Source organism: Pristiophorus japonicus, chromosome 3, assembly GCF_044704955.1.
Source record: "Pristiophorus japonicus isolate sPriJap1 chromosome 3, sPriJap1.hap1, whole genome shotgun sequence".
Classification (NCBI taxonomy): domain Eukaryota; kingdom Metazoa; phylum Chordata; class Chondrichthyes; family Pristiophoridae; genus Pristiophorus; species Pristiophorus japonicus.
The window spans coordinates 134,125,220-134,151,242 of NC_091979.1; the positions used below are offsets into that span (position 1 = coordinate 134,125,220).

Sequence of the window (26,023 nt, forward strand, 5' to 3'; positions counted from 1 at the left end):
CCTTTTCCTAATCTGTCACCATTCAGATAATAGTCTGTCTCTCTGTTTTTAACACCAAAGACATTTATCCACATTATACTTCATCTGCCATGCATTTGCCCACTCACCTAACCTGTCCAAGTCACTCTGCAGCCTCATACCATCCTCCTCGCAGCTCACACTGCCACCCAACTTAGTGTCATCCGCAAATTTGGAGATACTATATTTAATCCCCTCGTCTAAATCATTAATGTACAATGTAAACAGCTGGGGCCCCAGCACAGAACCTTGCGGGAGGTTCTGTGGCAGGCACTGCCTGCCATTCTTAAAAGTCCCCATTTACTCCTACTCTTTGTTTCCTGTCTGACAACCAGTTCCCAATCCATGCCAGCACACTACCCCCAATCCCATGTGCTTTAACTTTGCACATTAATCTCTTGTGTGGGACCTTGTCGAAAGCCTTCTGAAAGTCCAAATACACCACATCAACTGGTTCTCCCTTGTCCACTCTACTGGAAACACCCTCAAAAAATTCCAGAAGATTTGTCAAGCATGATTTCCCTTTCACAAATCCATGCTGACTTGGACCTATCATATCACCTCTTTCCAAATGCGCTGCTATGACATCCTTAATAATTGATTCCATCATTTTACCCACTACCGATGTCAGGCTGACCGGTCTATAATTCCGTTTTCTCCCTCCCTCCTTTTTTTAAAAGTGGGGTTACATTGGCTACCCTCCACTCCATAGGAACTGATCCAGAGTCAATGGAATGTTGGAAAATGACTGTCAATGCATCCGCTATTTCCAAGGCCACCTCCTTAAGTACTCTGGGATGCAGTCTATCAGGCCCTGGGGATTTATCGGCCTTCAATCCCATCAACTTCCCCAACACAATTTCCCGACGAATAAGGATTTCTCTCAGTTCCTCCTTCTTACTAGACCCTCTGACCCCTTTTATATCCAGAAGGTTGTTTGTGTCCTCCTTAGTGAATACCGAACATAGAAACATAGAAACATAGAAAATAGGTGCAGGAGTAGGCCATTCGGCCCTTCTAGCCTGCACCGCCATTCAATGAGTTCATGGCTGAACATGCAACTTCAGTACCCCATTCCTGCTTTCTCACCATACCCCTTGATTCCCCTAGTAGTAAGGACTTCATCTAACTCCTTTTTGAATATATTTAGTGAATTGGCCTCAACAACTTTCTGTGGTAGAGAATTCCACAGGTTCACCACTCTCTGGGTGAAGAAATTCCTCCTCATCTCAGTCCTAAATGGCTTCCCCCTTATCCTTAGACTGTGTCCCCTGGTTCTGGACTTCCCCAACATTGGGAACATTCTTCCTGCATCTAACCTGTCTAACCCCGTCAGAATTTTAAACGTTTCTATGAGGTCCCCTCTCATTCTTCTGAACTCCAGTGAATACAAGCCCAGTTGATCCAGTCTTTCTTGATAGGTCAGTCCCGCCATCCCGGGAATCAGTCTGGTGAACCTTCGCTGCACTCCCTCAACAGCAAGAATGTCCTTCCTCAGGTTAGGAGACCAAAACTGTACACAATACTCCAGGTGTGGCCTCACCAAGGCCCTGTACAATTGTAGCAACACCTCCCTGCCCTTGTACTCAAATCCCCTCGCTATGAAGGCCAACATGCCATTTGCTTTCTTAACCGCCTGCTGTACCTGCATGCCAACCTTCAATGACTGATGTACCATGACACCCAGGTCTCGTTGCACCTCTCCTTTTCCTAATCTGTCACCATTCAGATAATAGTCTGTCTCTCTGTTTTTACCACCAAAGTGGATAACCTCACATTTATCCACATTATACTTCATCTGCCATGCATTTGCCCACTCACCTAACCTATCCAAGTCGCTCTGCAGCCTCATAGAATCCTCCTTGCAGCTCACACTGCCACCCAACTTAGTGTCATCCGCAAATTTGGAGATACTACATTTAATCCCCTCGTCTAAATCATTAATGTACAGTGTAAACAGCTGGGGCCCCAGCACAGAACCTTGCGGTACCCCACTAGTCACTGCCTGCCATTCTGAAAAGTCCCCATTTACTCCTACTCTTTGCTTCCTGTCTGACAACCAGTTCTCAATCCATGTCAGCACACTACCCCCAATCCCATGTGCTTTAACTTTGCACATTAATCTCTTGTGTGGGACCTTGTCGAAAGCCTTCTGAAAGTCCAAATATACCACATCGACTGGTTCTCCCTTGTCCACTCTACTGGAAACATCCTCAAAAAATTCCAGAAGATTTGTCAAGCATGATTTCCCTTTCACAAATCCATGCTGACTTGGACCTATCATATTACCTCTTTCCAAATGCACTGCAATGACATCCTTAATAATTGATTCCATCATTTTACCCACTACTGATGTCAGGCTGACCGGTCTGTAATTCCCTGTTTTCTCTCTCCCTCCTTTTTTAAAAAGTGGGGTTACATTGGCCAACCTCCACTCCATAGGAACTGATCCAGAGTCAATGGAATGTTGGAAAATGACTGTCAATGCATCCACTATTTCCAAGGCCACCTCCTTAAGTACTCTGGGATGCAGTCCATCAGGCCCTGGGGATTTATCGGCCTTCAATCCCATCAATTTCCCCAACACAATTTCCCGGCTAATAAGGATTTCCCTCAGTTCCTCCTCCTTACTAGACCCTCCGACCCCTTTTATATCCGGAAGGTTGTTTGTGTTCTCCTCAGTGAATACCGAACCAAAGTACTTGTTCAATTGGTCCGCCATTTCTTTGTTCCCCGTTATGACTTCCCCTGATTCTGACTGCAGGGGACCTACGTTTGTCTTTACTAACCTTTTTCTCTTTACATATCTATAGAAACTTTTGCAATCCGTCTTAATGTTCCCTGCAAGCTTCTTCTCGTACTCCATTTTCCCTGCCCTAATCAAACCCTTTGTCCTCCTCTGCTGAGTTCTAAATTTCTCCCAGTCCCCGGGTTCTCTGCTATTTCTGGCCAATTTGTATGCCACTTCCTTGGCTTTAATGCTATCCCTGATTTCCCTTGATAGCCACGGTTGAGCCACCTTCCCTTTTTTATTTTTACGACAGACAGGAATGTATAATTGTTGTAGTTCATCCATGCGGTCTCTAAATGTCTGCCATTGCCCATCCACAGTCAACCCCTTCAGTATCATTCGCCAATCTATCCTAGCCAATTCACGCCTCATACCTTCAAAGTTACCCTTCTTTAAGTTCTGGACCATGGTCTCTGAATTAACTGTTTCATTCTCCATCCTAATGCAGAATTCCACCATATTATGGTCACTCTTCCCCAAGGGGCCTCGCACAACGAGATTGCTAATTAATCCTCTCTCATTACACAACACCCAGTCTAAGATGGCCTCCCCCCTAGTTGGTTCCTCGACATATTGGTCTAAAAAACCATCCCTTATGCACTCCAGGAAATCCTCCTCTACCGTATTGCTTCCAGTTTGGTTAACCCAATCTATGTGCATATTAAAGTCACCCATTATAACTGCTGCACCTTTATTGCACGCACCCCTAATTTCATGTTTGATGCCCTCCCCAACATCACTACTACTGTTTGGAGGTCTGTACACAACTCCCACTAACGTTTTTTGTCCTTTGGTATTCTGCAGCTCTACCCATATAGATTCCACATCAAGTACTTGTTCAATTGGTCTGCCATTTATTTGTTTCCCGTTATGACTTCCCCTGATTCTGACTGCAGGGGACCTACGTTTGTCTTTACTAACCTTTTTCTCTTTACATATCGATAGAAGCTTTTGCAGTCCATTTTAATGTTCCCTGCAAGCTTCCTCTCGTGCTCTATTTTCCCTGCCCTAATCAAACCCTTTGTCCTCCTCTGCTGAGTTCTAAATTTCTCCCAGTCCCCGGGTTCGCTGTTATTTCTGGCCAATTTGTATGCCACTTCCTTGGCTTTAATACTATCCCTGATTTCCCTTGATAGCCACGGTTGAGCCACCTTCCCTTTTTTATTTTTACGCCAGACAGGGATGTACAATTGTTGTAGTTCATCCATGCGATCTCTAAATGTCTGCCATTGCCCATCCACTGTCAACCCCTTAAGTATCATTCGCCAATCTATCCTAGCCAATTCACGCCTCATACCTTCAAAGTTACCCTTCTTTAAGTTCTGGACCATGGTCTCTCTCATTACACAACACCCAGTCTAAGATGGCCTCCCCCCTAGTTAGTTCCTCCACATATTGGTCCAGAAAACCATCCCTTATGCACTCCAGGAAATCCTCCTGCACCATATTGTTTCCAGTTTGGTTAGCCCAATCAATATGCATATTAAAGTCACCCATGATAACTGCTGCACCTTTATTGCATGCACCCCTAATTTCCTGTTTGATGCCCTCCCCAACATCACTACTACTGTTTGGAGGTCTGTACACAACTCCCACTAACGTTTTTTGCCCTTTGGTGTTCTGCAGCTTTACCCATATAGATTCCAAATCATCCAAGCTAATGTCCTTCCAAACTATTGCAGTAATCTCCTCTTTAACCAGCAATGCTACCCCACCTCCTTTTCCTTTTATTCTATCCTTTCTGAATGTTGAATACCCTTGGATGTTGAGTTCCCAGCCCTGATCATCCTGGAGCCACGTCTCTATAATCCCAATCACATCATATCTGTTAACATCTATTTGTACAGTTAATTCATCCACCTTGTTACGGATACTCCTTGCATTAAGACACAAAGCCTTCAGGCTTGTTTTTTTAACATCCTTTGTCCTTTTAGAATTATGATGTAGCGTGGCCCTTTTTGTTTCTTGCCTTTGTTTACTCGGCCTTCCACTATTGCTTTTTACCTTTCTACCATCTGTTTCTGACTCCATATTACTTCGCCCTGTCTTGCTGCATAGGTTTCCATCCCCCTGCCATATTAGTTTAAACATTCCCGAACTGCATTAGCAAATGTTACCCCTTGGACATCAGTTCAGTCCTGCCCAAGTGCTGACCGTCCCTTTTGTACAGGTCCCACTTCCCCCAGAACTGGTTCCAATGTCCCAGGAATTTGAATCCCTCCCTCTTGCACCACTGCTCAAGCCACGTATTTATTCTAACTATCCTGCTCCCTCCACTCTGATTAGCACGTGGCACTGGTAGCAATCCAGAGATTACTACCTTTGAGGTCCTACTTTTTAATTTAACTCCTAGCTCCCTAAATTCAGCTTGTAGGACCTCTTCCCGCTTCTTACCTATATCGTTGGTACCTTCATGTACCACGACAACTGGCTGTTCACCCTCCCTCTCCAGGTTGAAGATGCATTTGGCAAGCTCTTTTAGAGGAGAGCTTCTCCTGATGTGAAAATCTGGCCACTGCATCATCAGACATTCTATATCTTCCCCGTTTTCTCCACCTTCAACTAAAGTTCCTGAACTCTGCCACTCAACTGCTGATACTCCCATTTATGGCAACTTCTATGACATGATGCAAAACCTGCGCAAGATAATTTCTGCGTAGAGTCCAACTTCAGTGCAAACAATTTTTTAATAATTCTACATGAAATGTGCGTGATTGCCTAGAATTGCTTCTTCAGTGCTTCCTCTTGGTGACAATATGTGATGGATATGCTCTTAAACACATTCTTGTGCTGAGAAGGTCTCTCTACACAAGACTGCATAGGATTAAAGAACCTATGTTAGAGGCCTTCATTCTGATAATGTTCCTTTTCTTTTCTATGGGCTAACTTCTCCTGCAACTAGAGTAGAATAAGTGAGAAGCTCCCGTTGTCATGATGACTAAAAGTAATACACAAGTGTCACCCTGTTTCATAATTGTCATGCATGCATGGTAAGCATTGAAAGTACTGTAAATAAGTGGGGGGGAGATAACTGTAAGTGACATACATGCTTAGTGCACTTTGTAATGTAGATTATCCTATCTTGGCTGATCTGGTAAAGTTATTGAACTTCTTAAAGCATTGTTTCCACTTGTGTTATAATGGAGGGAGCATTAACATTAGTCTCCACCTCCAGGACAATTTTAGTAGCCTCATTTAAGAAATGCTCTGTTTTCTGACCTGCTCTGGGTAAGTTCCAAATCACGTGTTTTAATGCTAGGAGCTCGACAATATTATGGTAATGAGGTTAACCCCAAAATACACATGGGGTCAGCACGCATCACTCTTCCTACATCACCTAACTTTTTAGGTGAGTTTACATCTACTCAGAAAATCTAGACTAATGAAATACTTGTCAAGTAAAATGACTGTCATTATGTAGGCAAACATGGCAGGCATTCTGCACAAGCAAAGTAACAGAGATGACATGAGGCGAATGATCAGTGAGTTTTAAGCTGTTGGCCAATACACTGGATGAGCACCCCCATCTTCCTCAAATAGTACTAGGATGTTCTATGTCCACTTGAAACACTGGAACAGGAGCTCAGTTCAACATCTCATTTGAAGGTCTTGTTTGAGAACAAACAATTGCTCAAGCATATACTGAAGAAGTTATCATGGTGTTCTGGTGCTCACCTCCCTGGTGCTGTCTAACACAACAAAGCTAGAAAGAGTTCAATTCAAAGCACTGTTTTTTTTATTTTAGGCTCTGTTTGTCACCATAGATGGCAAGATCATAATGGCTTCAGTAACATAGCAAAATTATATATATTTAGATTGATCCTCATTCACCTGACAGGTTTGTCAAAATCACAGATAGAGAGAAGGCAGTATCCTGCTCTATAAGAAATTAACTAGAATATTTGGAATAAGAAAGATATAAACGTTCTCCAAAAGTCATAGGTGGATATGAACCAAGTTCAAATTCCACAGCCTTCACTGCAGAATAGGCTGTATTTTGGATTGTGTGACACAGTGGTTTAAGCCTCAGACCTGGGTTTGAATCCAACCCCGACTGATGGTCCCCTCTGTTTGGTTGCATTAAGGTTTAACATGAAATAGCTTTGGGTAGTGGGTATACACAATACTTGTCTGTAGTTCAGCATTAAATGGCAATCTCACTCAGAGAGCATGGAGTAGAAAATTGAAAATTATAATGGCAGTCCAGAAGAGGTTGGTTGAGGCAGAGTGGTGGGGACTTTACCTGCATCTGACTTTTTTGTAACTCGTGGGATTGTCAATCCTGATATTGGATGCATAAAATGGAAAGTGTACAAATATTCCTCACCTTGATTAGTACAAATAGTCCCAAGTAGTCAGCAAAAAGGAACACAGGTATACTCAGAGATATGTTATTGTTCTCACAGGTACTACTGAGGTGAAGACAAATGTCTTCATTTTAACAATGCTTTAAATTACCTACAATTAAAAGCTGTGCACAGACTTTGCTAGTATTCAGTTTCAGCAATTATCCAGGTCAAAGCAGGAGCAGGAAACTGGTGGGTCAGGTTAATCAAAAAGGTACAACAATATTCTAATTTGAAAGGATTTGAAACCAATAAAATGTTACTGAGAATTTCCAATAATGAAAAATAAAAATGTAACATTATGTTAAAAAACATACTAATGCCCATTTATTCTGGTATCAGTTTATAATGCATCATGTATGTCATGGATAGTGACCCAATCTGAAAGAAATGATCATCTACCACTAGTGCTCCTCATTGCATATTGTGTACAGCCAACTTTCAAAACTTTGAATTGAATGTTTTTAAGAGCTTTGATGGCTGCATACTGATGTTAAATGTCTAATTGTAGCAAACAGCTGACTTTCCTGTTGGCTCCTTGCTACTATTAAAATTTGCCAAGAGCTTCAAGCCCACTGTGCATTTGCAGATCTCTGCTTCCTCAACAGTGGTAGAAGCGGGATTTATAAAGCTACTCACTTTCTTTTAAACATGCACTTAAAGATGCAGAAATTGCACAAAATTAATTACTTTCTTCCATGCATTGTCAGAGATCATGATGACCATTAGTATGCATATCTACCATGTTACATACTCTCAGGAGGAATGACACCAGTCCTGTGAATTTGAAATATTAATCACTGAAACTTATCCTCCAGTCACAAAGCAATCAAATACCAAACATTTATATTTATTGGTGCACTGAAAGCATTGACCCCAGTTTCAACAAATTTAATTTTCCATAGAAGCTAAAATTACAGGTCAATTACCTTCTAATGTTTCACTATTAAAATCAATGAAATGACAACCTCTGTTTGGTAGCAGTAGACAAAGCTCCTATCTGTACCCCCTATGTTAATTAAGTACACAGATTGCTCAGTGAGCCAGTTAACCAAGGTGCAGATAATTATCATTAAAGCCAATAACAACCAATAGAGACAATTGTGATTACGACTATGATTTAGAAATTAAAACTATACTTTCAAAATCAAAGTCTGGTGTTGGTGTTCATGGTGTTATAAAATAATTATGTAAACACTGCTTTTAGTATCTCAGCCAACTGACTTTTCTTTATGTATTAGCCCATGCAGTCAGCATAGGGAGGCTTCTTGATTGGGGGATGTATCACAAATTAGGCCAATCCCATCCTCACCCAATGTCGACCTCAAATAGGACCTCAAAAGTAGTAATTGCTACCAGTGCCACGTGCTAGGAATTGCAAGATAGCTCAGATGAATATGTGGCTTGAGCAGTGGTGCAGCAGGGAGGGATTCTAATTCCTGGGGCAGTGGAACCGGTTCTGGGAGAGGTGGGACCAGTACAAACCGGACGGTCTGCACCTAGGCAGGACCGGAACCAATGTCCTAGGGGGAGTGTTTGCTAGTGCTGTTGGGGAGGAGTTAAACTAATATGGCGGGGATGGGAACCAATTCAGGGAGACAGAGGGAAACAAAATGGAGACAGAAGCAAAAGACAGAAAGGAGATGAGTAAAAGTGGAGGGCAGAGAAACCGAAGGCAATAAACAAAAAGGGCCACTTTGCAGCAAAATTCTAAAGGGTCTAAGTTTGTTAAAAAGGCAAGCCTGAAGGCTCTGTGCCTCAATGTGAGGAGTATTCAGAATAAGGTGGACGAATTAACTGTGCAGATAGCAGTTAATGGATACGATGTGGTTGGCATCACGGAGCCATGGCTCCAGGGTGACCAAGGCTGGGAACTCAACATCCAAGGGTATTCAACATTTAGGAAGGATAGACAGAAAGGAAAAGGAGGCGGGGTGGCGTTGCTGGTTAAGGAGGAACTTAATGCAATTGTAAGGAAAGACATTAGCTTGGATGGTGTGGAATCGGTATGGGTGGAGCTATGGAATACCAAGCGGCAGAAAATGCTAGTAGGAGTTGTGTACAGACCTCCAAACAGTAGTAGTGATGTTGGGGAGGGCATCAAACAGGAAATTAGGGGTGCATGCAATAAAGGTGCAGCAGTTATCATGGGTGACTTTAATATGCATATAGATTGGGCTAACCAAACTGGAAGCAATACGGTGGAGGAGGATTTCCTGGATGCATAAGGGATGGTTTTCCAGACCAATATGTCGAGGAACCAACTAGGGAGGAAGCCATCTTAGACTGGGTGTTGTGTAATGAGAGAGGATTAATTAGCAATCTTGTTGTGCGAGGCCCCTTGGGGAAGAGTGACCATAATATGGTGGAATTCTACATTAGGATGGAGAATGAAACAGTTAATTCAGAGACCATGGTCCAGAACTTAAAGAAGGGTAACTTTGAAGGTATGTGGCGTGAATTGGCTAGGATAGATTGGCGAATGATGCTTAAAGGGTTGACAGTGGATGGGCAATGGCAGATATTTAGAGACCGCATGGATGAACTACAACAATTGTACATCCCTGTCTGGCGTAAAAATAAAAAAGGGAAGGTGGCTCAACCGTGGCTATCAAGGGAAATCAGGGATAGTATTAAAGCCAAGGAAATGGCATACACATTGGCCAGAAATAGCAGTGAACCCGGGAACTGGGAGAAATTTAGAACCCGGTAGAGGAGGAAAAAGGGTTTGATTAGGGCAGGGAAAATAGAGTACGAGGAAGATTGCAGGGATCATTAAAATGGACTGCAAAATCTTATATAGATATGTAAAGAGAAAAAGGTTAGTAAAGACAAACGTAGGTCCCCTGCAGTCAGAATCAGGGGAAGTCATAACTGGGAACAAATAAATGGCAGACCAATTGAACAAGTACTTTGGTTCGGTATTCACTAAGGAGGACACAAACAACCTTCCGGATATAAAAGGGGTCAGAGGGTCTCGTAAGAAGGAAGGATTGAGGGAAATCCTTATTAGTCGGGAAATTGTGTTGGGGAAATTGATGGGATTGAAGGCCGATTAATCCCCAGGGCCTGATGGTCTGCATCCCAGAGTACTTAAGGAGGTGGCCTTGGAAATAGCGGATGCATTGACAGTCATTTTCCAACATTCCATAGACTCTGGATCAGTTCCTATGGAGTGGAGGGTAGCCAATGTAACCGCACTTTTTAAAAAAGGAGGGAGAGAGAAAACTGAATTATAGACTGGTCAGCCTGACATTAGTAGTGGGTAAAATGATGGAATCAATTATTAAGGATGTCATAGCAGCGCATTTGGAAAGAGGTTACATGATAGGTCCAAGTCAGCATGGATTTGTGAAAGGGAAATCATGCTTGACAAATCTTCTGGAATTTTTTGAGGATGTTTCCAGTAGAGTGGACAAGGGAGAACCAGTTGATGTGGTGCATTTGGACTTTCAGAAGGCTTTCGACAAGGTCCCACACAAGAGATTAATGTGCAAAGTTAAAGCACATGGGATTGGGGGTAGTGTGCTGACGTGGATTGAGAACTGATTGGCAGACAGGAAGCAAAGAGTAGGAGTAAATGGGTACTTTTCAGAATGGCAGGCAGTGACTAGTGGTGTACCACAAGGTTCTTTGCTGGGGCCCCAGCTGTTTAAATTGTACATTAATGATTTAGACGAGGGGATTAAATGTAGTATCTCCAAATTTGCAGATGACACTAAGTTGGGTGGCAGTGTGAGCTGTGAGGAGGATGCTATGAAGCTGCAGAGTGACTTGGATCGGTTAGGTGAGTGGGCAAATGCATGGCAGATGAAGTACAATGTGGATAAATGTGAGGTTATCCACTTTGGTGGTAAAAACAGAGAGACAGACTATTATCTGAATGGTGACAGATTAGGAAAAGGGGAGGTGCAACTAGACCTGGGTGTCATGGTACATCAGTCATTGAAGGTTGGCATGCAGGTACAGCAGGCGGTTAAGAAAGCAAATGGCATGTTGGCCTTCATAGCAAGGGGATTTGAGTACAGGGGCAGGGAGGTGTTACTACAGTTGTACAGGGCCTTTGTGAGGCCACACCTCGAGTATTGTGTACAGTTTGGTCTCCTAACTTGAGGAAGGACATTCTTGCTATTGAGGGAGTGCAGCGAAGGTTCACCAGACTGAATCCTGGGATGGCAGGACTGACATATCAAGAAAGACTGGATCAACTGGGCTTGTATTCACTGGCGTTCAGAAGAATGTGAGGGGATCTCATAGAAACGTTTAAAATTCGGACAGGTTTCGACAGGGTTGATGCAGGAAGAATATTCCCAATGTTGGGGAAGTCCAGAACCAGGGGTCACAGCCTCAGGATCAGGGGTAAGCCATTTAGGACTGAGATGAGGAGAAACTTCTTCACCCAGAGAGTGGTGAACCTGTGGAATTCTCTACCACAGAAAGTTGTTGAGGCCAATTCACTAAATATATTCAAAAAGGAGTTAGATGTAGTCCTTACTACTAGGGGGATCAAGGGGTATGGCGAGAACGCAGGAATGGGGTACTGATGTTACATGTTCAGCCATGAACTCATTGAATGGTGGTGCAGGCTCGAAGGGCCGAATGGCCTACTCCTGCATCTATTTTCTATGTTTCTATGTTTCTATGTTTCTACACATGCAGGGCGAAACTGGACAGTAATAAAGAGTGGGAACCCTGGTTAATTGTTGTCTTCATTTTCCTTAACCAAGAGATGCTGAGGCCATTTATGCTGAATTTTGTAGTGCCTCTACTGCCACCTCAGAACAGAACAGATCAGGGATCAAACCTAGGACTTTCCTTTTTTGTTATAGATTAATTGTTTTACTCACAAGCCATCTGTAAATCCATTCTTAGAGGTCTCCTATTTATTTTAGAGGCTCATGAAGTGAGGTTGTGGAGCAGTATCACTAAATGATAAGTGTAGTTCCACTCGCCCAACATAACTACAGGGGCCACCATTGGAATTTGCAGGTACACAAGGATTTCTAAACTTATTATAAATTATTAAACAGCAATTTTTGAATAAACCAAAATTAAGAATTTATAAAGTCATGTGGAATAAATATACTACTTACTATTATTAGTTATGCTTATTTTAAGCTTTGCTCTGCCACGATTAGCTACCTTAAGTGAGGGGGGTAAGCATAGCAGTAGTACTTGAACTGTCATCGATTATAAATAACATTCTTAACACTTTCCGCATGTTAACAATTCAATGCATGATGTATAAGTATGGAGCATATCAACATATCTGTCCTCTGGGTAATCACAACAGCAATCTCAAATGGCTGAGTTTAAGAAGCTGCCAAAATATTAAACTTGCCCCACGCTGATCAAACAATATTTTGTGAGCTATTTTACAAGTTTGTTTTCTTTTTCATTCTGCTCCTCTGTTCAAAAACATAATCTAATATTACAACAAACATAAGTCTGACCTGCAATATGTTACAGGTTGTTTCTTTTTCAATAGCTCTTCCTGACAAATAGGACAGACATCCTCTGGGTCAATTTCCTTCTGGCATATTACTCCAACCACTTCTTCAACATTCTGCTCAATCTTAGATTTGCTGGCGTGTGGCTGTAGAGTCTGCTCTGTATGAAGACTGTCCAGCAATATTTCAATTTCTCGGTCCACGAGGCCAAGTTGAAAGGAGTCTGAAAAGAGTGGAGCCACAGCAATTACACGTTCATGCCAATACTTATGGAACAATCTACAATTATACTTAATGCAGCATTATTTTCCTTTACCATGTTCCATGCAATTATAGCATCAATATAAGGTTTTTACATTGTCTAATCATCACTTTATGTTTGGAAGAATACATAGTTCCGCACAGTTAGAATCACAAATAGAATTAAACGTGAAATCAATTTATTCTCCTTTCAATTTGTCTCCCCTACTGATTTATGCTCGGTTCCTTATATCTCACTCAAATGACAATTCTTCATGGGTGAGGCTTGGCATTGAGTGTTAGCAAGCTATTCAATGACAAGATGCATCATGACAGAACCTGATGCTGTCCTTGCCCAATAACCATTCAAGCACACTTTCAAGGAGTCACTGGATAATAATTAGCAACAGGAACCCCAGCTGATTTTCCCTTCCTAGCTCAGAATCACTGGACTCATCTACAGCATATTATAACTGTCCCAGTTTAGATCAGCAGACTAAACACAGCCTGGGAGTTGAACCCAGGACCTTATGATCTTTTTAGCTCAGCTGCAAATTGCTTTTACCAAATGAACCAACAGGGGACCTGTGCAGGCATATTTAAAACTTATTTTCATTTGTATTAGTTTTCAATTATATTAAAGGGAACTCTAATAAGTAACTGATATTTTCAATAAATTAAAACAAAGTGAATTGTAACACAGTGGGGCTCAATTCGGGAAATCATAAAAGAACCACTGAAGAATTAAAGTAGTCATTTTCTTGTACAGCTAGTAGGTGCAGATGCACAGTGAGCCTAGTTGGAAGCTCCCAACAATCCCTGCTCTGAGATGATCAAGTTGGTTATACTTAACTTTTTACAGCCTGGGATATAAAAGAGACCTTCCAATATTCAAACAAATGCACACATATATAAGTGCTACATGAACGGTTTTACTGTAGAAACACTTATTTCGTTGTCATTTATCAGCCAGCTTTAGGGGCCCAAATTTGGCCAGGAGTTTCTCTGTTTTTTTTTGAGCAACATGATTTTTCTGGAGTATCTTACAAATCCCCATTCTGCACATTTAATTTGCACCAGTTTAAGTGAGTTCGTTAGGATTTTTTTTAGTTTAGTTTTTTTTTCAAAAGGGGACGTTACCAGCCACCTATGCCTGTTTTAGCCATTTAAGCCAGTTTGGACAGCTAATAGTTGCTCCAAACTAACGTAGGCCAGCGTATGTGGCCACTTGTGGCTGCACAGAAAACCCTTGTGGAGAGTTAAGAAATCAGCGCAGGTAGCCAGAGATGGAGGGGGCGGGGGGGTGGTGAAGGAAAGCACAGAGGATCTTGCAAAGCACTAAACACCTTCACAACAATATTAAAGAAGCATAAAAACCTTCAATAATACATTTTTTAAAAATAAATAAATAATAAAACTTAAGTCCTACCTTCCTAACTCGGCCCCCCGAGGGACTTGACTTCTCTCTGAGGGACTGGATTTCTCTCCAGGGAAAACTTAATCAGTGTTGGGTCATAACGATTTGACATGTGCCCAAACAAAATGCAACGTTCTTTCCACATTGCTGCCTGCTGGCCCATGTTTTATCGGGAGGTGCTGTTGAAGATTATTGGGTCGTCCCTTCGGCCAGGGATAGGGGCGGCGAGCATCGAGTCTGGCTGCAGGACGCGCTGGGAGGGCGAGGAGCTATTGTGTCTGCGCGCAGACTCCACTGAGCATATGCGCAGCTGCCGGCACCGTTTTCAGCGCAGGGCTGTAGCTCCGACCCCACTCCACGAGAAACGCCGCGCCAGGGACATACAGCAGAGTGGCCACAATCGTTAGTAAGTTTTTTGGCACCGTTTTGAGTGCACAAAGTCAGCGCATCTCAGGAGAGTGCGCCGGAAAAAGGGGTTGGGGAAATTTGGGCCCTATATTAGATGACCATAATGCACGGCACACAACATTGGATAATACAAGATGTAATACATATGGAAACAATGAAGGTGCAGTGTTAAACTAAAGCATTGTCTCAGTGTTAGCCACAAATTAATATTTCTCATCATTTGATTACCATAAAAGCTCTGCAGATAAAATTATAGTGCAGAACTCCAAATCCCTTCAAATATATTTTGGTAATATAAAAGGAAAAACTGTATAATAATCCAAGCCGTCCTATAAATTTAAACAAGTGGAACCTAACAGTAATGCAAGAAAATCTTACAACTCCCTTGTATGTTTAACTTCTTTTGTTGGTAAAAGTTAATTTCTCCAGTCTATCACAAGTACATTGTGTCTGCAGTAAACTCACCTTGCTGGAATTATCGCCTTCAAAATGGCCATCAGATGAAGCGCCTGCAAGTTGCAATAATATACCCATTGCTGAATAGTAAGGAAAGTAATTTGCAGGGTGCTAAGATATCAGATATTTGGATGAGGCAGCTTCACTGGCAAAAACTATTGTAAATTAAATCTATGCATAGTTTACCTTAGAATGCAAGAAAGTAATTAAAATGTAACATATTGGATTCTTTTACAGTCCTGGTGAGCTCAGTTTCAAAGGGCAGCTTAGAACATTCTATTAAGCAGTGCTAAACTTATGTACTAAAATCTTCAATTCTATAACTGAAGAACTGAATTATAAAACTTACATTCATGACCACGTGGTAATCTGAACTTCTTTAACAACACCCTGTTTAAAAAAGAAGCAAGTTAAAATATATCCGAAAATACCAATATGTCAGTTTCAAAGCAACCATAGGCATATTTTAATATTCGTTTTTTTTTCTTTCACCTTTATTGATGGGGTTAAGTCCTGGCTGGGGAATGATTCCCAGTGCTCTTGACACCCCAGTACATTGTTCACCTGACCATTATTTATTTGTGAGCCTTAATAGTGAGGATTGGCAGGGTATTTGACTGCAGCGGGTAAGACCTGTGTTCCACGTATGTGCACCAGCAGTGATCTATGATTAGCAGTAAGGAGAAACCATGGCAGATTTACCTTTATTTAACCCAGGGCACTGAGGCCAACCATAGCATCCTACTACCATTCCAGCTAAGATCAGCTAACTCAACACAAACTAGAGACTAACTTGGACATTGTGGCTAGTCTGTATGGCTCAACTATTCACAGGATAAACTTGAAGTACATAAGCAGTATTTTCACACACTTAATGATGTTTACATTAACGTACTAATTATATTTTGAAAGTTTAAGCTTGTGAAAAGAGAAGTGCAAAAGTGCTTAAAATATAAAGTATTTCCTCTCCATCTAATTGATATTATGATCTGATTAGTTAAACAATATCTGATATGTTACTTTCTTATCCTATGGAGACCCATTTCAAATTTGCCCTTTCATTAAGCAGCAGCTCAGATAACATCAGCTGTATGACTATCAGCTTTGGAAAGAACACCGACATCCTTTCCTTTCCTGAATATAGATTAGGAGGTGCCTATGCTGGGAAAACTCAGTACTGGCTAAATACACACCATTGCTCAATTAGTTTTGAATTTCCTGGCTCAGACACTTCCCAATTAACATCCAGGAAGGAGAAAAGATGCTGATCAACTACTCATACAGATGACAAGAGCTGAGCAGCTCCCAGATGAGATACAAGGCCCAAAATGGCAGATCTTTACAGGATTGGAAAAGAAAGCAAAATCATTTCTACTGAAAGCACTTCCCTCTTCCACATACTTTCCTTTGCCTTTAATTATAATGTAAATGTTTGAAATTTATACAATTCTTTATTGAAATAGTTTTGAATAAATATATCATTATTTTTCTGCTGCTACAGTGAGAACCTGATTGTGTTCACCTGTCACTTGAAATCCTACCAGACCATGCACTGGTTCAGTGACTCTAACCACTTAAAAAATCAAACAATAGAATCATTCGAATAATTAAAAGAATACTTTCAATTCAGCAAAACAAACTACATAGCAATGCTAAAATCTTAGCCAACTCATAATCAGTTAAGACAAAAACATTTCTTTTTCACATTAAATGTATGAATATGGTAGAACTCTTCACTTTCAACTTTTAGCTGACATGACTGAAAGGGGATCATTTTGTGCCAATCTACTTAAGAGTTAAATTAACGTCTGCTTTTTAAAGTACATTCGCATGACCATTTCCTTCTTAAAGTCCTTTCTTCACCTTTCAGTCGTTAAACTTAGCTGCAATTTTCCTCAAAGCACCAGTGCCAATGAGCATGTCAGTAAGAGCTGTGTTCTTCTGAAGATGCACATGGGCAAATCAATCTCCCATTATTCTGAAGACTATTAAGAGCAACGTCCCAAGCAGTGAACTGAGAACTTATCCAAATTACAGCCAACATCTTAAAGTAGACTCTAGTCTGAGTTGTGTACAGACCACCAAACAGTAGTAGTGAGGTCGGGGACAGCATCAAACAAGAAATTAGGGATGCGTGCAATAGGTCCAGCAGTTATCATGGGTGACTTTAATCTACATATAGATTAGGCTAACCAAACTGGTAGCAATGGAGGAGGATTTCCTGGAGTGTATTAGGGATGTTTTCTAGACCAATATGTCGAGGAACCAACTAGAGGGCTGGCCATCCTAGACTGGGTGATGTGTAATGAGAAAGGTCTAATTAGCAATCTTGTTGTGCAAGGACCCTTGGGGAAGAGTGACCATAATATGGTAGAATTCTTTATTAAGATGGAAGTGACACAGTTAATTCAGAGACTAGGGTCCTGAACTTAAGGAAAGGTAACTTCGATGGTATGAGACGTGAATTGGCTAGAATAGACTGACGAATGATACTTAAAGCATTGACGGTGGAATAGGCAATGGCAAACATTTAAAGATCACATGGATGAACTTCAACAATTGTACATCCCAGTCTGGAGTAAAAATAAAATGGTGAAGGTGGCTCAACCGTGGCAAACAAGGGAAATTAAGGATAGTGTTAAATCCAAGGAAGAGGCATATAAATTGGCCAGAAAAAGCAACAAACCTGAGGATTGGGAGAATTTTATAATTCAGCAGAGGAGGACAAAGGGTTTAATTAGGAGGGGGAAAATAGAGTATGAGAGGAAGCTTGCAGGGAACATAAAAACTGACTGCAAAAGCCTCTATAGATATGTGAAGGGAAAAAGATTAGTGAAGACAAACGTAGGTCCCTTGCAGTCAGTTTCAGGTGAATTTATAATGGGGAACAAAGAAATGGTCCGACCAATTGAACAAATACTTTGGTTCTGTCTTCACGAAGAAGACACAAATAACCTTCCGGAAATACGAGGGGATCGAGGGTCTAGTGAGAAGGAGGAACTGAAGGAAATCCTTAATAGTCAGGAAATTGTGTTCGGGAAATTGATGGGATTGAAGGCCGATAAATCCCCAGGGCCTGATAGTCTGCATCCCAGAGTACTTAAGGAAGTGGCCCAAGAAATAGTGGATGCATTAGTGATCATTTTCCAACAGTTTATCGACTCTGGATCAGTTTCTATGGACTGGAGGGTAGCTAATGTAACCCCACTTTTTAAGAAAGGAGGAGAAAAAAAACAGGTAAGTATTGACAGGTTAGCCTGACATCAGTAGTGGGGAAAATGTTGGAATCAATTATTAAAGATGAAATAGCAACGCATTTGGAAAGCAGTGACAGGATCAGTCCAAGTCAGCATGGATTTATGAAAGGGAAATCATGCTTGACAAATCTTCGAGAATTTTTTGAGGATGTAGCTGGTAGAGTGGACAAGGGAGAAACAGTAGATGTGGTGTATTTAGACTTCCAAAAGGATTTTGACAAGGTCCCACACAAGAGATTGGTGTGCAATATTAAAGCACATGGTATTGGGATAATGTACTGACGTAGATAGGGAACTGGTTGGCAGACAGGAAGCAGAGAGTCGGGATAAAGGGTCCTTTTCAGAATGGCAGGCAGTGACTAGTGAGGTGCTGCAGGGCTCAGTGCTGGGACCCCAGCTATTTACAAGATACATTAATGGTTTAGATGAAGGAATTGAGTGTAATATCTCCAAGTTTGCAGATGACACTAAGCTGGGTGGCGGTGTAAGCAGTGAGGAGGATGCTAAGAGGCTGCAGGGTGACTTGGACAGGGAATGTGAGTGGGTAAATGCATGGCAGATGCAGTATAATGTGGATAAATGTGAGGTTATCCACTTTGGTGGCAAAAACACGAAGGCAGAATATTATCTGAATGGCGGCAGATTAGGAAAAGGGGAGGTGCAACGAGACCTGGGTGTCATTGCACATCAGTCATTGAAAGTTGGCATGGAGGTACAGCAGGCAGTGAAGAAGGCAAATGGTATGTTGGCCTTCATGCTAGGGGATTTGAGTATAGGAGCAGGGCGATCTTACTGCAGTTGTACAGGGCCTTGGTGAGGCCTCACCTGGAATATTGTGTTCAGTTTTGGTCTCCTAATCTGAGGAAGGGCATTCTTGCTATTGAGGGTGTGCAGCGAAGATTCACGAAACTGATTCCCGGGTTGGCAGGACTGACATATGAGGAGAGACTGGATCGACTGGGCCTGTATTTACTGGAGTTTAGAAGGATGAGAAGGGATCTCATAGAAACATATAAAATTATGATGGGACTGGACAGGTTAAATGCAGGAATAATGTTCCCGATGTTGGGGAAGTCCAGAACCAGGGGACATAGTCTATGGATAAGGGGTAAGCCATTTAGGACTGAGATGAAGAAAAACTTCTTCACTCAGAGAGTCGTTAACCTGTGGAGTTCCCTACCGCAGCGAGTTGTTGATGCCAGTTCATTGGATATGTTCAAGAGGGAGTTAGATATGGCCTTTACGGCTAAAGGAATCAAGGGGTATGGAGAGAAAGCAGGAAAGGCATACTGAGGTGAACGATCAGCCATGATCTTATTGAATGATGGTGCAGGCTCGAAGGACCGAATGGCCTACTCCTGCACCTATTTTCTATGTTTCTATGACACAGTAAAGTGCCCAGCTTAGCTGTTTCTTGTGTAACTATGCAGCTTTTTATTTGCCAGTACTGTTCTTATATACTACAGACAGTAAGATGCTTTTGTTTTATTAAAGATGAATACTCATTGGTTATTCAAGACTTTCAATTCAGAAAAGTATTCTGTGAACCGAAGACTGTGTGAGAAAATAAATTCACCAGCAGATGTGTTTGCAAAGGTCCTTTTCTTTGTGAAACATGGAACAGCTGCAGTTGTGAGGATTTCCCACATTTACCTTCCAGGAAACAGAAATAATTTAAATTAATATAACTCCTTATTTCTACACGTACATAGCAATATGTCTGTTCACATACAGTTTTGCCAATTCAGATTTTTTCTCTTTATTTCTACAGATGGTAATGATATTGTTACTGAACCCTGACTTGTTATTTCATGACTTTAAAATTCAAACAAAAATCTATCTAATAATTATTTTTAATAGAGGAAAAAAGAAAAATGGGTTCTCCAATTAAACACGTTATTTATTCTCCTTTATTTGTTCAATTGCCTGTTAAGTGTCATGACCATTTTTTCATTTAGCATGGATTTATGAAAGGGAAATCATGCTTGACAAATCTTCGAGAATTTATTGAGGATGTAACTAGTAGAGTGGACAAGGGAGAACCAGTGGATGTGGTGTATTTGGACTTTCAAAAGGATTTTGACAAGGTCCTACACAAGAGATTAGTGTGCAAAATTAAAGCATATGGTATTGGGAGTTATGTATTGACATGTATAGAGAACTGGTTGGCAAACAGGAAGCAAAGAATAGGAATAAACGGGTTCTTTTCAGAATGGCAGACAATGACTAGTGGGGTACCGCAAGGTTCTGTGCTGGGCTCCCAGCTATTTACAAGATACGTTAATGATTTGGATGAAGGAATTGAATGTAATATCTCCAAGTTTGCAGATGACACTAAGCTGGGTGGCAGTCTGAGCTGTGAGGAGGATAATAAGAGGCTGCAGGTTAGGTGAGTGGGCAAATGCATGGCAAATGCAGTATGATGTGGATAAATGTGAGGTTATCCACTTTGGTGGCAAAAACAGGGAGGCAGAATATTATCTGAATGATGACAGATTAGGAAATGGGGAGGTGCAACGAGACCTGGGTGTCATGGTACATCAATCATTGAAAGTTGGCATGCAGGTACAGCAGGCGGTGAAGAAGGCAAATGGCATGTTGGCCTTCATAGCTTAGGGATTTGAGTATAGGAACAGGGAGGTCTTGCTGCAGTTGTACAGGGCCCAGGTGAGACCGCACCTTGAATATTGTGTACAGTTTTGGTCTCCTAACTTGAGGGAGGACATTCTTGCTATTGAGGGAGTGCAGCGAAGGTTCACCGGACTGATTCCCGGGATGGCAGGACTGACATATGAAGAAAGACTGGATCGATTATGCTTATAGTCACTGAAATTTAGAAGAATGAGAGGGGATCTCATAGACACATATAACATTCTGACGGGAATGGACAGGTTAGATGCAAGAAGAATGTTCCCGATGTTGGGGAGGTCCAGAACCAGGGATCATAGTCTAAGGATAAGGGGTAAGCCATTTAGGACCGAGATGAAGAGAAACTTCTTCACTCAGAAAGTTGTGAACATGTGGAATTCTCTACCACAGAAAGTTGTTGAGGCCAGTTCGTTAGATATATTTAAAAGGGAGTTAGATGTGGCCCTTATGGCTAAAGGGATCAAGGGGTATGGAGAGAAAGCAGGAATGGGGTACTGAAGTTGCATGATCAAATGGTGGTGCAGGCTCGAAGGGCCGAATGGCCTACTCCTGCACCTATTTTCTATGTTTCTATATTTCCCATATTTAACTTTTTATAGATTTTAGACTTTGAAGGCATTTTATTTTATTTAACCAAAAGTGGCGAGAATGTGGAACTCGCTACCACATAGAGTAGTTGAGGCAAATAGCATTAATGCATTTAAGGGGAAGCTAGATAATTACATGAGTTAGAAAGGATTTGAAGGGTGAGATGAAGTAAGGTGGGAGGAAGCTTGTGTGGAGCATAATCGGATGGCCTGTTTCTGTGCTGCAAAATTCTGTGAAATTCTATACAATTTATCATTTTACTGCCATTCTTGTGCCCTTGCAGATCCAAGATATCCAGCAGAAAGATTAGAATGTTTTGTTGAAATTGAAAAGACTTTTAAAATAATTAATTCTTATTTATCAACACTGAAGGACAAATATGTCAAAATACTTCAAACCAATATAAAATATAATTCTTGTGGGTTCAGTCACCATGAAGAGTGATACTTACCCCATAGACATAACATGCTTTCCTTATTCACCATCTGGTGGAGCGGATGGGCTGCCCTTTATAAAACCTGCCCAATTTTCATGCTATTGATTTAATTTGATTGGGTGGTCCCCATCTGAATAATTTCAGCAAGGTGACAAGCTCTGACATATGGCTCGCTGATGGCAGGCGAGACGGCAAATCCAGCAAGTCGTGTGTGGAGCGGAGCGCAAAGTCAGAGTGTAAAGTGGAGGAGGGGGAGACAATCCCTTGGTGGGGATCACGGAGGGGACAACAGAGGATGGGAAGATTTTTGTGGGGCAAGGTGGGGCACATAAATCAGTGCCACAGCAGTTTTCGCCACATTTTCAGTGCAGCTTACAGCGATCCTGTTAATAATTGCTGGAGGAGCCAGCTCCAAAATTGCGACAGGACTGACGTCGATGGGAACTGGGCAGGTGGCCTCATGTTGTGATTTTTGGCCTACTACTGCCCTGCTTCTGCCAAAAAATGGGTATAAAAATCAGCTCCATACACTGTGCTGCAGGTAACAATGGGCCCAAGTTTCCGCCCTCTGGAAAAACGGCGCAGCTTGATAAGGTGTGCCGACTTTCTGGAAGAAAAAGGGTGCTGAAAACTTACCTTGCGATTCACCAGTCTCCTCAGGACGTCTTTGTGCTCGGCATGGCGCAGCACAAGGGGGCGGGGGCGGAGCCAGGTCCCGACGCTGAAAACAGTGCCGGGACCTCTGTACATGCGCGCTAAAGTGTGCGCACATGTGCAGTAGCTCCAGGCCCCCGAGGCTGCATAGGAGGGGCCCGACCCTAGTCCTGGCTGAATGGGCTCACAGGGCGAAGATCGGGACTCGGATCTCCCTCCCGTTCAGCCTTCTCCCCCCTCCCCCTCCCTCTTCTTCCCCCCCAACCCCCACGTCGTTGACGGGGTCTGTCCAATGTGTCGGCGGCGGCGGTCCGGCCCGTTCAGCCTCTCCCCCCCCTCCCCTCCCTCCCATTCAGCTCCGCCCACCCTCCCGTTCAGCCTCTCCACCCTCCATCCTGTTCAGCCCACCCCCCCTCCCCCCACTTCTTCCTCCCTCCATCCATGTCGTTGGCGGGGCCCGTCTGGCATTTCGCTGGGGGCGGGCCCCGCCCGATGTGTCGGCGGCGGCCCGGCCCGTTCAGCTTTCCCCCCCGCCCTCCCTCTTCTCCCCCCCACCCCCCTTCTTCCCTCCCTTCACGTCGTCGACATAGGAGCAACTCAGGTTTGAACTCTTGTAGTTGGGCTCAAGTTTCGGCCTATGATTAAACATCAGACTTCTATACTGCTGAGCATGCAATAATTATATACATATTTTTTGCTTTGTTGGATGTAAAATCTATGCTCTTTTGAACTGCTACCAATAGACAAAATAAGTTAGGTTGCAGAGGTCCTCACCTAGTAAATTGTGAATAGAAAGGCACCCTGAATTTATTCCATGCTCTGGCTATCTCATCTCTGTGAAAAGGATGAGTAACAGTTTGGAGAATGGAAATGGAATAAAGTAGCCAGTTCGACTATTATCCCAGTACCTTTGCATCCCAAATATTCTTGGCAAATGCATGGAATAATACTGCAACTCTGAGAAAGGTCTTTGTATGATGAGTGGACAGTGCAAATTTCTGCTCGAGTTTTATATTTTTCTGTATAAATTATGAAAACACCAAATGATGCTCTAAATGACAAAACTGAGAGATGTTGAGAACTTTCATTCGTAAAAATTAAATAATGGAACCAGTTCCAAACAGGAGAACACTTGTTAATTTTTGTATACTTACTTTAAAATATTTAGCTACACCCTCTTCTTTAAGAAGAAATCCAACTGGACCTAATTCTCTCAAAATATATATAGTTGTACTGAGTGCCTGATCTTGATGCCAGCTAACTAAATCAGTTACCGTTCTTCTCAATGGAGCTGCTCGTGACATGTTGAGAAAGTAAGGCTGAGGTAACCTTAAATACCTGAAAAAAATTAAACAATGTACAGTGAAATTATACAATTCATTCCCACATGTCTGTCATTTTTTTTTCTTAATTTACAACATAGGTTCATTAGAGTGGTTTATTTAAACATGATTAATCAAGCTTTATGTTAACCTTAGGTGGTGATACAAGTTTATGATTTTCCATAAATACCTTCTGGGGTTCAGTGGCATCAGTCACTCCCATAAGTGATCTGCATGTCTTACTTTTATGGCAGTTGACTCATATTGTCCTTTATCTATTCGTACAATAGCGTAACCTCAGGGTGTAACAGTGACCTGAAGTGCTTGTGTCTTTTGCATATATTCTCACGTGTCTCTCCAATCTTTCCAACAGCGGACCGAGAAAACATTGGGAAAAACACGGCCTGTTATGAATTGGTAAGCTGCTTTATTTCGCAATAAGGTGAACATACAGAATCGCAGTTATGATCAGGCTTACTTAATTAAATTAGTACAAATTATTTTTACGTAATACAGGTAGTACAAAATAAAGAACATGCCACACTTCCCAAATCAGTGACTTAAACAAATTAACCGCTAACTGTCCAAAGCATTTCTCCCCTCTTACTCTACGAAAGGCCTCACAGCTTTCTCTTTAGACATGTGATTGATTCGTGGGATTAACATCCTTCCTAAAGTAGGGCACTCTAAATTAGACACAATATTCTAACTGCAGCATAACCAATGATTTGTATATGCTTACCGTTACCTCGTCCTTTTGTACTCTAGCGACCACTTATAAAAGCTGAGATACCATATGTTTTTTTAAACAGCTTTATGAATTTGTTCTCCCATTTTAAAGATTTTTGTATCTGCAGTCCTAAGTCTCTCTGCTGCTTTACTGCTTTTAAAATGTTAATATGTTGTGTATATTTCCTTTCTTTGTTCCACCTAAATTTCATCTGACATCTATCTGCCCAATCTAATTTGTCATTTAAAGTCATCTTTATAGTTAACCATGTCCCTTATTTTTAAGTTGACTGAAAATGTTGATATTGAACCCCTATACCCAAGTTCAGGTCATTTATATATGCTAGTTGATCTATTATGTTGCACGTGGGGATTGCGGATTAAGTGTAGTCATCAGATGAAGTGGAGTTAGAGGGCTGAGGATAATTGGACCATGATACATAGACATAATTCAGTCTGAATTTTGGATTTCATACATTTTATCCATATTTTTATATTTCCATTATGTTCCTATGTCCATAATTCGAATCCATGTAATTACACCCTCCCATCAGTGGTGGCACTATAGCATCTCCACTGAGGGAAAGAAAAGAAAGACTTGCATTTATATAGCATCTTTCACGACCACCAGATGGCTGATACCGCTTTACAGCAAATGAAGTACTTTTGGAGTATAGTCACTGTTGTAATGTGAGAAACGCGGCAGCCAATTTGCGCACAGCAAGCTCCCACAAACAGCAATGTGATAATAACCAGATAATCTGTTTTTGTTATGTTGGTTGAGGGATAAATGTTGGCCAGGATACTGGAGATAACTCCCCTGTTTTTCTTCGAAATAGTGCCATGGGATCTTTTATGTCCATCTTAGAGAGCAGACGGGGCCTCGGTTTCATGACTCTTCCAAAAGACGGCACCTCTAACAGTGCAGCATTCCATCAGCACTGTACTGGAATGTCAGCTGAGATTTATGTGCTCAAGTCACTGGAGGGTGTAATTACAGCAGGGTATGCTTACACAGGCAGTTTCCTTTATAAACGTGGAGATAGGAATTTACAATGAAAAATCTTGGCAGGAAATGCATATAGATGGAAGACTTTTAATATATTATATAGGTATAGAATGTACTATATACATATAGTATGATAGATGGCTGACAAGGAAATATACAGCAGAAACCAGGAAAGCAATGACATCCATTATATACTAAAAAAAATGGTAGCTGGGTAACAACATTCTTTGCAGTACTAGTTATTCCTATGGGT

General features: G+C 41.7%; 1 protein-coding gene across 3 annotated transcripts in view; it reads right to left on the reverse strand.

The window, feature by feature from the left end:
• zswim2 (zinc finger, SWIM-type containing 2) overlaps positions 1-26,023 on the reverse strand; it is a 68,057-nt gene that overhangs the window by 34,168 nt on the left and 7,866 nt on the right. The window contains exons 2-6 of one of the 3 annotated variants that reach the window (XM_070874811.1): positions 24,223-24,394; positions 23,865-24,048; positions 19,960-20,036; positions 15,476-15,516; positions 12,609-12,828 (exon numbers count right to left, since the gene is read on the reverse strand). In XM_070874811.1, the coding sequence (XP_070730912.1) occupies positions 12,609-12,828; positions 15,476-15,516; positions 19,960-20,036; positions 23,865-24,048; positions 24,223-24,242 (542 nt within the window). In that variant the 5' untranslated portion in view covers positions 24,243-24,394. Of the gene's footprint in view, positions 1-12,608; positions 12,829-15,475; positions 15,517-19,959; positions 20,037-23,864; positions 24,049-24,222; positions 24,437-26,023 lie in introns of all 3 variants that reach the window. The other 2 variants (XM_070874812.1, XM_070874810.1) reach the window with 2 other exon arrangements.